This window comes from Sinocyclocheilus anshuiensis, unplaced genomic scaffold, assembly GCF_001515605.1.
Source record: "Sinocyclocheilus anshuiensis isolate Anshui unplaced genomic scaffold, SAMN03320099.WGS_v1.1 scaffold613, whole genome shotgun sequence".
NCBI classification, from domain to species: domain Eukaryota; kingdom Metazoa; phylum Chordata; class Actinopteri; order Cypriniformes; family Cyprinidae; genus Sinocyclocheilus; species Sinocyclocheilus anshuiensis.
In genome coordinates, this window is record NW_015536487.1 from 101459 (window position 1) to 113375 (window position 11917).

The 11917-nt window shown below is 38.1% G+C and overlaps 1 protein-coding gene across 3 annotated transcripts in view; it reads left to right on the plus strand.

The window, feature by feature from the left end:
* The window catches only part of smarcd3b (SWI/SNF related BAF chromatin remodeling complex subunit D3b), a 34089-nt gene extending 22172 nt beyond the window's left edge, over positions 1-11917 (plus strand). For 2 of the 3 annotated variants that reach the window (XM_016480734.1, XM_016480726.1), the window contains exons 3-14: positions 1361-1450; positions 3116-3158; positions 3806-3928; positions 5854-5976; positions 7497-7592; positions 7788-7889; positions 8367-8528; positions 8732-8829; positions 9449-9584; positions 9800-9922; positions 11436-11537; positions 11630-11917. In XM_016480734.1, the coding sequence (XP_016336220.1) occupies positions 1361-1450; positions 3116-3158; positions 3806-3928; positions 5854-5976; positions 7497-7592; positions 7788-7889; positions 8367-8528; positions 8732-8829; positions 9449-9584; positions 9800-9922; positions 11436-11537; positions 11630-11683 (1252 nt within the window). In that variant the 3' untranslated portion in view covers positions 11684-11917. The remainder of the gene's footprint in view (positions 1-1360; positions 1451-3115; positions 3159-3805; positions 3929-5853; positions 5977-7496; positions 7593-7787; positions 7890-8366; positions 8529-8731; positions 8830-9448; positions 9585-9799; positions 9923-11435; positions 11538-11629) is intronic. The other variant, XM_016480742.1, reaches the window with a different exon arrangement.

The window sequence follows — 11917 nt, forward strand, 5'->3', positions numbered from 1 at the left end:
AACTAAATTTCAATATTGTGATAATACCGTATACCGTGATAAAAGCATTAGCAATTAATCGCAACATGAGAATTTGATACCGGCATATCCCTAGTCACGTGTCACAGTTTGTGGGTCCAAACGCTCCTTCAGATCCCAAAACAAACGGTGCTAATATACACTTACATTGTGCTGTAGTACTACTGAAAAATCATGATCCTAACCTCTGTCTCCATACTGAAATCTCGTTAGCCTGACAGTAATTCATCTTTTCTGAATTGTTGAAATATTGCTGTCTGGGATACCGTGAGCCCAGAGACTGTAGTGTACACCATAAGTTTTTAAAAGCTTAGTTTAAAGGTGTGCTATCAATAAATAGAGCTCATAAATTCTAACCTTAAAATGGAGTAGAGGCTACAAACCGGAAACAGTATTCACAATTGTCACGATATAACTTGCATATTTTAATGGTGGAGTGCTGGGTAGCCCCGCCCACAGTGAAATCTTATTGGTCCAAAATTCTGCTCCACATAATGTAGATGTACATTAGACATCAACATATCTTCTGATTTGTCTGTGATTGTATCATGTCACAGAGCAGGTTCACTTTCAGTGTGAAGAAAAAAAATTACTTGCTACTTATAATATGTTTAGGACATTGTGTTATTTTTATCACTTTTTAATCTGCACTGTTTGTTCTTGATGCCATGTGTTGGCTGTTTTTTTTATGGTTTTGATCAGATATGACCCAAGTTACTTTCTTGTAAATCTCTGAAAATTCCCAAATGTTTTAAATGGGGTCACTCTTTGGTCTTGTATCACAAATCTCTGTGACATGTGTCTCAGTTTGCGCAGTAGCTGTTGTTTAGTTGCAGTTAATCTGATCTGTGGAGTCTTCAGTGTGCTGGCCAATCATCTGACTGTGCTGTTGTGACAGAAAGGGGCCACGCACTAAGAGATATTGTATATAAAACATTTTTTTTCTGGATCTCTGTCTCTTTCTCTCTCTCTCTCTGTTGTGTCCTCTCTGAATCAGCTTCATTGATTCACATACTTGCTCATTCTGTCCGTCGACCTTGTCTGACACATTAGTGTAACATTATCTTGCATTGTCTAGAGCCCTCCTGTCTCACATCAGACTAATCAATGCACTGGTTGTGTGTGTGTGTGTGTAATAACCACACATGGCATATCAGATCCTTTCCCTCTGCTTCTGCTGTTTCTTGTACAACTCCCATGCTGTCTGTTTTGTGTATTCAGCGTTTTGTAATGTGTCCCCAACATATTCAGCAATTCTAAACTTGCATACAAACACATGCTCTTGCAACACATACAAACACACTCAGTACCCTCTAATGAAGGACCCTTCGAATGCCATCAGGAAGCCTGTTGGATTTCCTGGACCAAATGAGATGCCAGGGAGACAGATGGACATGAGAGAGGCCCAATCAGATCCCACACTCAGATCAAAGTAGGAGTTTATTCTGCTGCATGATGGATTCACACATTTTGATCCCACCCTTGTCCCAAGCCCTTGACCCCTTTACCCTGGCACAACTTGCCTCCAAAGACATATCCCTAATAAGGATTACCCCACTTCACCTCTGATTGATGTTTGATGGTTATTATCAAAGAGTATTCCTTTATAGAGCATTGATTTAATTGATTAAGTTACAGATCAGCTGATGTCAGTCATCATGTTTGTCATGTCATGAGACCTAACATGACATTTGAGTCAAAGACATAAAATCAAAGGTATTATAATTGTTAATATACACCGAACAAAATTATAAATGCAACACTTTTGTTTTTGCCCCCATTTGTCATGAGCTGAACTCAAAGATCTAAGACTTTTTCTATGTACACAAAAGGCCTATTTCTCAAATATTGTTCACAAATCTGTCTAAATCTGTGTTAGTGAGCACTTCTCCTTTGCCGAGATAATCCATCCACCTCACAGGTGTGGCATATCAAGATACTGATTAGACAGCATGATTATTGCACAGGTGTGCCTTAGGCTGGCCACAATAAAAGGCCACTCTAAAATGTGCAGTTTTATCCCACAGCACAATGCCACAGATGTCGCAAGTTTTGAGGGAGCGTGCAATTGGCATGCTGACTGCAGGAATGTCCACCAGAGCTGTTGCCCGTGAATTGAATGTTCATTTCTCTACCATAGGCCGTCTCCAAAGGCGTGTCAGAGAATTTTTCAGTACATCCAACCGGCCTCACAACCGCAGACCACATGTAATCACATTAAAGTGACTTTATTCAATATTTTCCTGGGTTTAGCATGGATGCGCTTGCATGTCCTGTTGCATGGCATGATGGCAGTATATGAGAGCTTGTTTGACACTTCAATGTAAAGTGTTGACTGTTTTCACAAATAACTAAACATGTATTAATAAGTCAGTCTGACTAATTTGTGCATTTTAGTTGGTTGTATAAATATATTAAGCTGGTGAAGTGTGCAGATTTTTTATTTTATTTTAAAACAAATACTGACTTGAGACCACACATAAACCAACTAGTTCTACCCAGATGGTCACCTGTATGGATCCTGCTTTTGAGTGTACAAATCTCTTTTCTATGAGGGGGAATGAAAACATGCCAAACAAATGTCCAGCACTCTTTTCAGTCTAGTTTATAGCAACAATGATTATTTGCTTTCAGAGGTAATGCCACATGCAGCTCTCTTGTGCATATCTTATGTGAAACGGGTCAAAAAAAATAAAGCACAAGGAAAAGAATACCAAAACAATGTAACTTGCTGTACTCAAAGAAATAGAAGAGCATTCATATATGAGCACAGATATACATTGCCGTGTTGACACCCCTGTCTGCACATCATGAGCAGGTCCTATGAATCACTGCTGCTTTCTAAGCTTCACCTTGTGAAGTTTGAACAGTAACGATTCTGGTTGATTCTAGTAACATCCTCTGTGCCAATGGTTGCCAGCACCATCTGGGCCGGCGTCGCGCGCACACACACTCCCACACCGTCTTTCCCGCATCCTGGACCAGCCCCAGAATTTTAGCAGATGTCCCGGGTGCTCCACTGTCAGTCTCCATAGTAACATCTTGGGTTTTTTTTCTGCCTTTCCTCTCCATTTCCCCTTTCTCCCTCTTTCTGCAGTGCCAAGAGGAGGAAGATGGCTGATAAGATCCTTCCACAAAGGGTGAGTAAGAGATCTGAGCCTTTTCATTGCTTTCATTGGTTTAGCTGGGGGTTTTTGTGTGTGCAAATGTGCACGGATGAAGATGCACGGGTGTGCATGTACGGTACGGTAGACAGAAATGTTTTGGAGGGCTTTTGCCTTCAGTAATTGTCACCTCAACCAGACAATGCAGATATTGTCTGCACTGCCAGCAGGTCATTTTAAAAAATGAATTGTATATTGTAAAGTATCTAGATTTTTTTCTACATAATATCTGTTCTAGTTAATGTCAGCTTCCAATTGTGTATTATATTCTGAGATATTCTAATATTACAATATATAATCTAAAATATAAGACATGATGATGGCTGAGACATGGTGATGGCTGTTGCTGTCAATTAATTTTTTATAATTTAATAAGGTTTAAACATTGTATATGAATAGTTCTGTTCTTAGTTTTTTATAGTCATTGTGTCACTATGAGTTGGTTGTGTTAGATAAGATAAGCAGCATTATGTGTGTGTTATCAGGCCTTATAGATAGATACAACTCCAGTGGAGACGCCAGACGCATTAGTCATTGACGAAACACTCAGACTATCATACACAGAACAAGGGAAATAACTAGGATAGTTTGGATTTCTTTACCAGTGCTCCACCCTTTTTCAGATTCGTGAGCTTGTTCCGGAGTCACAGGCGTATATGGATCTGTTGGCATTCGAGCACAAATTAGACCAGACCATAATGCGCAAACGGGTGGACATCCAAGAGGCACTTAAGAGACCCATGAAGGTATTTCTCATCCTCGTAGTCCATATATTGTTTTTCATTTAATTTCCTGAACAGACTGTTTTATTAAACCAATTTTAAAAGTATATATGCGTTTGCACTTGTACTTTTGTTAACCTATATCAGACAATTTCAAGCAGGCATAAGGAACCTTGGAACAAGCATTTTCACCTGCAGTCTAGTCGTCTCTTATTGAACCATTTGACACCAAACAACTTAAATGAGCATAAAATGAGGCTGGTGCCATTATTCTGAGTGTTTAGCTTCTCATATTTTACCACTTATCTGCTTAAAAGCATTTTTCCAACATAATGCCTCTTGTGTTTTTGTGAGCATACAGGACTAATATATGGAAGCCCGTTTCCGCCACTGAATAAAAAATAAAACAAGGTCATTGCGACTTTTTATCTCGCAATTCTGACTTTATAACTCACAATTCTACTTCAAATCTTTTTATTGGTATTTTGTGTGACAATACAGATTGAAATAATGATAACAAAGTGAACAGTAGGATATTGTCCATTATTAATCCCTTCCACAATCCCCCCATTCATATTAACTCAGATAGACAGAAACACAGTAAATTAAATAATGAAACAATAACAAATTAAATAAAATAGATATAATTAACAATATAAAAAATAAAAAAATCCCTTCTAACAGATGACAAACATTACATGTTGCCAGTTACAGGTGCACAAGGTAGTCCTTTAATATAGTCCAAAAAGGGATCCCAAGTCTTATAAAAGGATTTGAGTGAACCAGAGAGTGAGCATCTTAACTTTTCAAGTCTGATACAGTAAAAAATGTCCTGTATCCACCTGTTATGTGTCGGGGGCGAGGTATGCTTCCACATAAGAAGGATAGCTCGTCTGGCCAAGATTGTAGCGAAAGCAACAACCTTACAATCTCGGGCTGTCAGATCAGGTCTAAGGGATACTCCAAAGAGGGCTAAGAAGGGATCAGGGTCTATATTAGTGTTGAGAACTTTATTAAATGTATCAAATACACCTGACCAGAAAGTTGCCAGCTGTGGACATGTCCAAAACATATGCAGGTGATCAGCGGGTGAATGTTTGCAGCGGTTACAGGCAGCGCTTCTGTCTGGGTAAAATTTAGCCAACTGGGCATTGGTTAAGTGGGCTCTGAATAGTATTTTACACTGCATCAAACCATGCCTAGCACATAAGGAAGAGGAGTGTACCTGGGTCAAGATGTTACGCCATAGATCCTCTGTAATAGTAACTCCTAGATCATGCTCCCAAGTATCTTTAAGAGCGTCAGTGGGGTTCACATTAATTGAATTTATTAAATTATAAATGACTGAGATTAAATGCTTATGGTTGATATTCAAATCAAGGAAATTATCAATGTGCGTTTCAAGGGGACGATTAGGAAAGTGAGGGAACTGCTTCTGTATAAATTGTCTGATTTGGAAAAATCGAAATAAGTGATGACTGGGTAAATTATACTTTTTAGATAAAAAGGAGAAAGAGGCAAAGACTCCCTCTTCATAGAGGTCACTAATCCTGCGAAGGCCATTAGATGACCAAACACGAAATGCAGGGTCTGAACTGGATGGGGGAAAAAAATAATTGTCAAAGATAGGCATGTGAATAGAACCTTTATGTAAGCCATAATATTTCCTAAATTGCACCCAGATTTTGAGGGTATTAGTGACTATATAACTCACAATTCTGAGAAAAAAAAGTCATAATTGCGAGATATGAACTCACAATTGCGAGAGAAAAAAACTCAGAATTGCGACTTTATATCTTGCAATTCAGACTTTATTACTCGCAATTCTGAGATAAAAAGTCGCAATTACCTTGTTTTGTTTTTTTATTCAGTGGTGGAAACGGGCTTCCATACTAATATCATCTTGAGGATTGAATAAAGATAAATATTCAATTTTTTCCTATTTGAAGCAAAAGCGAAAACTGCGTCTCTACATCTCCAACACGTTTAACCCTGCCAAGCCTGATGCAGAGGACTCTGAAGGAAGCATTGCATGCTGGGAGCTACGTGTGGAGGGCAAACTGCTGGATGATGTGAGTCAGTTGTACTTAAATCAATAATTGCACAACACAGATATTTTAAATCCTTTACTTTGAAACCCAGACGTGCTGGTGCTCGTTTTGCTGCTTTTATTGTGGAAAAAGTATGACTTTTGTATCACAAATAACTGTCTGCAATGTTTGATCATGCGCTTTTTGTTTCTGACATCATACCTTGTGAATGGCAGCTATGTGCATTTTGAATTAGTGAGGTTAAATTTACTCTCCCAGGCTCCGCGTCTTGACCACAGACATGTGCCTCACTTACCAGTGAGATCACTTCCCAGCCACCATCCAAACATACGTGCCAGAAAGTTCTGTGGGTCCCTTGACTTGGACTGTTTTTCCTTACTCTACTCTTTTGATAGTTGAGTGCCATGCACCCTTTTAACCAACAATGCGTATCTTAAAGGAATATTCTCGGTTAGTTACATCTTGTCGAATTCCTTTGTGGCATGCTTTTATTTTCAAAAGGAAAATTCAGCCTAAAAAGAATGCACTTAATGGCAGTCTAGCAGGCAAGTGTACATCACCCAGAATAAATGTTCAAAATAGGCAGCGATCATTATATTATTGAAGTGCATAAGCATAAAACATGAATATTATACATGCGTTACACTGGTTTGAAAGAATCATTTACCTTCTCAGTCGAAAGAATCATTCAAACCTTCCCATTTTGAAAGAATCATTTACCTTCCCACCCTGTTCCTTTTGCATGGTGTCACTGTGATATACCAGGAAGGGACGTGATATAACTATTCATGAAGTGCTGTTTATATGCAGCAGACTCCACCTACAGGAATTATGTTAGTAACGAATAACCAGAAGTTACCATAAAATGTTTCCTCTTTAAAATGAAGGTTAAGATTACTTGCCTGCTATCTGTAATTCGGTATCGCATAATTATATTTTATATTTGACTTCGATCTTAAATCTGTTTAGTGGTTTCCATCAATATGATTAAATAGAAGTTAAAGCTGAGGCTCATTGCATGTTTGTTTTCGCTCAAGCATGTTCTCTTCATCTCGAACCACAAAGGCACTGGAGCATGGCTAAACATGCAAAAACGTTTTGTTTTGTTTTTTTACTTTGTGATCTGAAATACCTGCTAATGTACCGGTTTGATTCATGTGATTGCAGCTGAAGCATCATGGGGACGAAATTCTTAAGAGTTTACGCAGTGCAGCATAAATCCAGCCTCTTGGGTCAGTCTATAACCAAGACCCGTTTAGCTAATACACTTGAGGCATGCTTTTCCATGCCCAAAGAAATGAAACTAGTACTTATTGATGATGGCTTGAAAGGCTCATGCCGCCTCTGGGCTGAATGGAATGTTGTCCTGCTCAGCAAATCATCCACCAGTATGCCACATTTGAAATGAACATTTAGCCCCTTCTCTTCTATGGAAAGTCTACCAGGAAAGTTCTTGTTTTCCAACAACGTCTTCATCCTTGAAACTGGATAGTTTGCTCAGTGGCACGCTCTGAAAACAGTATTCATGCTTTCTTGTACAGCCGGGAAAGATGAAGAGGAAGTTCTCCTCATTCTTCAAGAGTCTGGTGATTGAGCTTGACAAAGACCTTTACGGCCCTGATAACCATTTGGTTGAGGTTGGTGTTTGATTTCCTGCTTATCACTCTAAATAACAGTGAAACAATTTTTTTCAAACCATGAATTTTAAAACCAAGAACCAGAACCACAATAAATATCTTATATTTTAACTGCATTTCTGGCACGGCAGTAACTGTGTTTCTTTTCTTTTTAAGTGTGTGCAAGCGTGCTGATTTCTTTTTTTTTTTCTGCAGTGGCATCGTACCCCAACCACTCAGGAGACAGACGGTTTCCAGGTGAAGAGGCCTGGAGATGTGAACGTGCGCTGCACCCTGCTGTTAATGCTGGATTACCAGGTGAAGGCAACAAAATGCATCCAGTAATGTTTACTTGTATGTTTACTGTTCGAAGAACTGCAACATGGTGCAAAATGCGATTGTATAATTTCACCATGTCAAATTTGAAAGCATTTTTTCTTGGTCTTGTGTGATTTTCTTTTTGATTATTCATTTCTGTCAGACCTTGAAGCCTTGCGTTTCATTGAAGTAATGGGTGACTATCACATATATGAGTATATTAGAACCAAACTCTGTGAGTAGCAGGTCTACTTATTAATCATTTTGTGATGCTTTACTTTGTGACAGTCAAAATAGATAAATATTCTTCTGCTGTGCCTACTTTGTTAGATTAGAAGTTAATGAAACTTATTAATGTATTAAATTATTAATAGTTAATTAAATGTAGGCATGGGTCAGTACTCTGAAATGTAGATGGAACACACTAAAAAGTGACTGAAAAGCATTATTTATCTGAGAGCTTTGTTCTGAGTGCAGCCGCCTCAGTTTAAACTGGATCCGCGTCTGGCTCGTCTGCTGGGAATACACACACAGACTCGCTCCAGTATCATCCAGGCCCTCTGGCAGTATGTCAAAACCAACAAACTGCAGGACTCACATGACAAGGAGTACATCAACTGTGACAAGTACTTCCAACAGGTACACTTGATTGGAATAATTGATTAACATTCATCACAATCTGTAATTAATGAATGAATCAGCCTCACTTAAACCCCTATAATGTATTTGATTTTTAAAATAACACTTCTGTTCATAGTTCATAGCAACACATGGTGGAATTATTATCTGAAGCCAGGATACTGTATTTTAATCAAGAGCTTTTTTTGTTTCTCCTCTCACAGATCTTTGACGGTCCACGTCTGAAGTTCTCTGAAATTCCACAGCGCCTCACCAACCTTTTGCTCCCCCCCGACCCTATTGTCATCAATCACATCATTAGGTTTGGATGTCTGATTATGTGGTCAAATGTGTCATATTTATTGCAGATACTGTAGTGTTCTTCATCTTATACACTGCTGGTCAAATGTTTAGGGTCAGTAATTTTTATTCAGCAAGGACACATTATATAGATCAAAACAGTAAAGATCTTAATAATCTTGCAAAATATTTCTATTAAATCTATTACTATAACAGTTATTTTGAACTTTCTACTCATCAAAGAATCCTGAAAAAATGAGCACCATATCATATTAGAATGACACTTAAAACAGGAGTAATGGCTGCTGAAAATTCAGCTTTATCATAACATGAATAAATGAAATAAAATATATTCAAATAGAAAACAGTTATAAATATGAATAACATTTCACAATATATTTTTCTTTTACTATATTTTTGATCAAATAAATGCAGCCTTTGAGAGCATAAGAGACTTCGCCGCAAAAACATGACCCCAAACTCTTGAACAGTATTATTTTAATTCAACCTCATCACATCTCTGTGTCGATATGTACTGTATATAATCCAAAACAGGAGTATTTTGGTTCAGTTGTTGATTGTGCCTTGTGCTTTGTCTTCTCTATATAACATGAATTCTCACTGAGGTTATTTTTGTGCAGCGTCGACGCTAATGATCAGAAAAAGACGGCGTGCTATGACATTGATGTAGAGGTGGAAGATCCCCTTAAAGCACAAATGAGCAGCTTCTTGCTCTCCACAGCCAATCAGCAAGAGATTGCCTCTCTGGACAACAAGGTTAGAGCACGTCTCCCACATCAGTGTGGGCACAGCGGAGCAGATGATTGAACTTCTAGACATTTTGTTCTGAATTATAGGTTCTCTGATTTCGACTCGTATTATTACAGTTAAGCTGACAGCAGGATAATAATCAGGATTGAACAACTTCTGCAGTGCCATCATGTCTGTGAATACACCCTTGATTGTTCAGTTTGGTTCTAAATGCTCTGCAGATCCACGAGACTATTGAGTCCATCAATCAGCTGAAGATCCAGAGAGATTTCATGCTCAGCTTCTCCAGAGATCCCAAAGGCTACATCCAGGACTGGCTCAAATCCCAGAGCAGAGATCTGAAGGTTTGCAACAACGATCATTCTTCTACACATGACTCTTGACATTTATATAATGTATATATTTGAAAATGAAGTGTTTTTCTGTTACAGTACTTTCTCATATTTCAGTTTAATGTGCTGAGACAGATATATATATATATATAAGCCAGCTGTAGGCTGAAGTCCCAAAAAGTGTAAACACAACATTGCTCTGTTTCAAAACATTGTTCAGATTGTTTGAGTGGTCCGATATGTCAACTTCTGGCTCAACCAATGGCATGAGTTTAGGGCGGGACTACCTGTTTGGAACAGGTCAGAAGGGGCATAGGAGTGTTTGGTAAACCTGTTTGGAAATTAAGTTTGCTATTCTGTTCTGTTGCTGCGGTTAATGATACAGTTATTACACACTTTGATCCAAATTTATAGAAGTTTCAACAAGGTATTTGCTTCATATTCAGTAGTTTCCACTAGTAAAATCTGAAATTTCAACAGCTCTCATACACTGCCATTCAAAATCATGGGTAAAGGTCTTTCATTTTGGGCTCAAGATTTTATTTTTCAAAAGAAATGAATACGTTTATTTAGCAAGGATGCAACACATTAATTAAAAGTGAGAATAAAGACTTACATAAGAATCCTGAAAAAATGGTATCATGGTTTTCACAAAAATATTAGGCAGCACAACTGTTTTCAACATTGATAATAATAAGAAATATTTCTTGAGTACCATGATTTCTAAAGGACTGGAGTAAACTTCAGCTTTGCTATCACAGGAATAAATTAAAATTAATTAACAAAATAATCAATTAATTAATTCAAATATATTTAAATGGTAAGGGGTTCTTTTAAATTGTAATAATATTATTAGGTTATTTATTTTTTATCAAATAGATGCAGCCTTGGTGAGCATAAGAGACTGAAAATTCAGCTTTGCATCACAGGAATAAATAGCATTTTAAAATGTATTAAAACAGAAAACAATTAAAATAGTTATTTTAATTGTATATTGTAATATTTATAATCATATTTCTCAGTATTTTACTCTATTTTTGATAAAGAGCGTAAGAGACTCACTTTAAAGCAGCACTATGTAACTTTTGGCGCTCTAGCGGTTAATAAACAGAACTGCACACATCCCGCGGAAGAACATTCCAACCGGAGCTACTTCTCTAAGTTTATGTCTATGGCGATTCACGCAGGTATGTGTTACTCCGCAGCGGTGACGACCCGACCAGGCTACAATAGTCCAAATATAAGTACTTATTATAAGTGTACTGTAGTGATTCGGAATAAGACAAAAACGCGGTTTGGAAGATGAATTGAGATGATGTACTCGCTCATTATATACATTTTGCACATTTTTAACACAGAAAAGTTACATAGTGCTGCATTAAAACCTTAATTTATGTGATTTGTTTCTCTGCAGATATGCAGATATTAAAGATATTGAGATATTGTCAGATATGCAGGACAAATATTGTCCTGCATCATGTTTGTCCTGCATTTCTAACTGGTAACACATTTTGATCGTTTGTAGCTGATAACAGATGTTGTTGGGAACCCAGAGGAAGAGAGGAGAGCAGAGTTTTATCATCAGCCTTGGTCTCAGGAGGCTGTTAGCCGTTACTTCTACTGCAAGGTAAGAATAGCAAAACATAGTGTGAACCTCCTCAGTGTCCTCACTGCACTGGACAAAAACTGATTGGCTCTTTGTCTTTCCACTTTCTAAAGATTCAGCAGAGGAGGCAGGAGCTGGAGCAGGCCTTGGCCTTGAGGAACACCTAGAACTCACACCGACCACATTCAGAAAACATGGCTCATTTGTGACAACACTGCCTCCTCATGGAGATCCGTGCATTCTTTTACACAGTGTATGGGGGTTTGTGTGTGTCCAGTTATCATTGTTGTCACTGTGACCTACAATCCACCATAATGGACCAATCACACCCTGTTACTCCTGCAGCCCCATTGTATAGACCAATTTAGAGTAGACGTCACAGTTACGTCACTTGCAGCTGC